We start from the raw sequence: 3,766 nt of genomic DNA on the forward strand, positions 1-3,766 counted from the left end.
CTCTGTAGAAACGAAGCATTTCGGTCGGTACCATAAAAGAACCGAAGTTCGGTACCCAGCCCTAGTTATAAATGTAGCTCAATCAGTCTGAACGTGAAGCGTTATTGATAGTCAGTTATTTTCATCTTATTCAGACTGAAGACGCATATTTGGGATTATTGGTACATGAAGCAAGAGTTTCCTAAATCTGCTCCTCCTCCTGAATGTTGCAGAGGGTCCATCTGGACATCCAGGTTGGAGAACACACCAACAACTACCCTGAAATCGCTGCAAAGGACAAACTGACGGAGCTGGAGCTGCGAGTGCGGCAGCTGCTGGACCAGGTGGAGCAGATCCAGAAGGAGCAGAACTACCAGAGGGTGAGTGAGTGAAGCTGCAGACGTCTGCAGCAGCTGCAGCTGCTCACCGGCTGCTTTCTGTTTCTGCAGTACCGGGAGGAGAGGTTCCGCATGACCAGCGAGAGCACCAACCAGCGCGTCCTCTGGTGGTCCATCGCTCAGACCTTCATCCTCATCGTCACGGGGATCTGGCAGATGAGGCACCTGAAAAGCTTCTTTGAGGCCAAGAAGCTGGTTTAGGATCTTCTGGGAGATTTGGACTGAACAGATGAGCAGAAACATCTGGGAGGAGATCCGGTTTCCAGCCAGAGGCCTGAAAAGGAAGCTTCTCCTTTTACCCGTTTATTTGGGACCCAGCGGACATTTTTCTGTTCATTATGTGGTTTTTAATGTCTGTGGAGAAACTCAATAGCCAAGTTTCCATTTGGTGAATCCGTTTTTATTTTTCAGCTCATTTCTGATCCTGTTCTGTAGGTTATTGATGCTGCAGATCGGTTTGCCGTTAATGGATGTTCTGCTCCATCTTGTTCATGTTTAAAGCAGCAGAATAGCTTTAAAACACAAACCTCTGAGATAACCAGGCCACCGTAGACCCGGCGTCCTCGTCCTCCTGCAGACCGTCCAGAGGAACACGCCGGGTTCTGATGGTGGGGTCTGCAGACGCGTCGCATCACCGTCACACTCTGCTTCTTTACGGCGCCTCTTATCTGTGCAGGTCTCAGTTCTGATGACCAATCAGGGAGCAGCATCCAGCTCAGAGGGGGCGGGGCCCAGTTTAGCTTCATAGAAGTCTGAGTTATGAGCAGACGGAGCTGCAGTAACTGAACCTGTCTGAACCGTTGGACATTTGCTTTGTCCTCAACTTCTTCCTGATGGTTTTATTTTCCAGGAATGTCTCTGATCTGCTGCTTTAAAGCGATTCAGGAACGTCGATCCGTGATCCGCTTCATCCCAGTCCTCCGGTTAGGGGTCATAATGTTTCGCCTGGTTACACATGATGCATTAGCCTGTTAGCATGCTAACAGGAAGTGCTTTTAAAACATTTTCCTTCAGGAACTTTTCAGATTTACCACCTGAGTTTATAAATATGTTAGTTTGTGTTTCATTTATTCAGTTTCTAGTAAAAATTAAAGTTTTATAAAAACCTTAAAGCCTGAATATTTGAAGGCTAGAAAACGGATTCTTCTACTTTATTCAGTTTCTTCTGATGGTTCAAACAGAACAACAGGATCAAAGTTTTGTTTCTAGGAAATTATTTTTTAAATTTGAAAAAAGTGCAGCTTGTGAACATAAGTTAAATTTTCTCTTTAGTTTCTGTATTTAAGTGTCTGAAATCCTTGAATGGATTCGAACCTTCGTCTTTGTTTAGGATCGATGTTACCGACTGTTTCCTGCTGGTCTTTACCGGCTGAATCTCACAGTTCAATCTTATTTATTTAAAACTTACAGAATGTTTATTTTTATGTGTTTTTTTTAATTTATTTATTTTTTGTGAACGTGAGGCAAATATTTTCTGTTTGAAATTTTTGAACCTGAACTGTTTATTAAAACCAACTTTGTCCCAGAAAGGTTTCAGATTTAAACTCAGAAAATCAATAAAAACACAGAAATGAATCATTTTAACAGTAAATTTATTGCTTGGCTTTGGTCTCGCCACTAAAACCAAACAAAGCTGAGATGCCTCACATTAATAAGGACACATCTAAGCACATCTTTAGTTGTTTTCCACGGACATTAAACATGGAAACAGGAAACCAGTGAGTTTCTCTGAGGAAACCAGTTCAGCTTCACAGCCGGAAACGTTAGAAACCATCCAAACGTTTGCATAGATTCACTTTCTCTCCTTTCTGACATCACAGCACTGCACAGACACAAACACGCACAGGAGAACCAAACAACCCCTCCCTCCATACCAAGAATAAAGTATTTGGAGCGCCATATCAAACCCAAGATCACTGGTATAAAGGGATAAACCATTTATTGAATTTACAGCCAGTCGGTTCAGTTTTTCCACGTCACATTAGAAACAAACCGGTTCAATCATTTCTGGTTAAGTCATGAAAACTTCCACCAGTTAAGACTCTTCTTAGAAAACAGGAATCTGAAAGAGACGGACAGAAGGGAGGATGTGCGGAGCAGCTGTGAGCAGTCAGTATCCTAGCTGCAGAATGAGATGAACGCTGCTGAACTGGAAACCCTGATTTTTACTGAGCTAAACTTCCACCTCACCCCTAAAACTGATTTGGTTCTTAGATCCGGTTCCTAAAAGCAGCGGTGGTCTTCAGAAGGAGGACCACCAGCCTTAATCTGGGAGGAATAATCTGAACAAAGCGTCTCCCCCTGGATGATGCTGTGGGTCGTTAGAGCCGCACATCTGGACCAGCAGAGACCAGATGTAAACCTGTTTGAACGTTTGAGTCTTTGAGAACCAGAACCGTTCCAGATTCCAGCGCCGGAGCGCCGTCTACTGCGGGTAAGATACTGACTAATCCAGCAGAGCTTCACCTCTGGCTGCAGCGGGTTCCTCGGTGAAGGTCCTCCTCAGGCTGGCAGGCAGAGCCCTCCAGGTCCAAAACACCTGCAGGACTCTGCTGTCAGAGATGGAAAAGAAAACCGAACTGGACGTTAAACGGCTGATTAGAAAAAGGGGAAACAGAGAAGTCCTAACTCCAGATGACCGCCGCTTCCCCCCGAATGTCCTGGAGGCGTTTTAATGATCTCCTTCAGTGTTCAGATACGGTCAGATGGTGCATCTTCTTGGCCGCTTCTTCTGACACCGTCTTGGAGGTTTTCTCGGGGCTGGGAGCCGGACTGGGCAGGGGGCTAGGGTTGGGGGTGTTTAACGCACTGTTGGGGTACTCCCTGTTGCCGAAAATGATGCTGCCGACGCGCACGTTGGTGGCGCCCACTTCGATCTGCGATCCACAGGACGGCGTGCATGAAGAGAGAGAGAGAGAGACGCTCAGACGCTGTTTGACATCAGCGCTTCATGGCGTTAGAGGGAGGGGCTACTTACAGCGTGCTCAAAGTCTGTGGACATGCCCATGCTAAGCTCCACCTCCTCCATAGGAAACTTCAGGCTGTCGCAGACCTCCTGCCGCCGACTCAGCAGCATCTGCAACGGATCAGAGCCAACCGGTCAACAACAGGAAGCATGGAGAGAAAGAGACATTAACCCCTAACCCAGGAGATACAAGAAAAACCAGATGGTGGATTTTCAAAATCCACTATCTGAAACATCTTCAAAATAAAAGATTTTTGCACTAAATTATTTCAGATGCTACAGATTTCTAACATGATGATGGGATAAAAAAAAAAAAAACATGCAGCGTTTAAAGGAAAAGACGCTCATATTCAGAATTCAAACTTCTGAAAGTCCTTTAAATATAAAATTATTCCATCCTGTTCAATAAATGATCCGTGTTTTT

The 3,766-nt window shown here is 45.1% G+C and overlaps 2 protein-coding genes across 2 annotated transcripts in view; one reads left to right on the plus strand and one right to left on the minus strand.

Moving 5' to 3' along the window:
* LOC107093818 (transmembrane emp24 domain-containing protein 4-like) overlaps window positions 1-1,905 on the plus strand; it is a 7,031-nt gene extending 5,126 nt beyond the window's left edge. The window contains exons 4-5 of the mRNA XM_015389112.1: window positions 213-359; window positions 429-1,905. Of these exons, the coding sequence (XP_015244598.1) occupies window positions 213-359; window positions 429-578 (297 nt within the window). The 3' untranslated portion in view covers window positions 579-1,905. The remainder of the gene's footprint in view (window positions 1-212; window positions 360-428) is intronic.
* Window positions 1,906-2,060: 155 nt separating this feature from the next.
* Window positions 2,061-3,766, minus strand: part of prosc (proline synthetase co-transcribed homolog (bacterial)) — a 6,581-nt gene continuing 4,875 nt past the window's right edge. The window contains exons 7-8 of the mRNA XM_015389111.1: window positions 3,355-3,453; window positions 2,061-3,253 (exon numbers count right to left, since the gene is read on the minus strand). Coding sequence (XP_015244597.1) covers window positions 3,062-3,253; window positions 3,355-3,453 — 291 coding nt within the window. The 3' untranslated portion in view covers window positions 2,061-3,061. The remainder of the gene's footprint in view (window positions 3,254-3,354; window positions 3,454-3,766) is intronic.

This window comes from Cyprinodon variegatus, unplaced genomic scaffold (assembly GCF_000732505.1).
Source record: "Cyprinodon variegatus isolate N-32 unplaced genomic scaffold, C_variegatus-1.0 Scaffold447, whole genome shotgun sequence".
In the NCBI taxonomy this organism is placed as follows: Eukaryota; Metazoa; Chordata; class Actinopteri; order Cyprinodontiformes; family Cyprinodontidae; genus Cyprinodon; species Cyprinodon variegatus.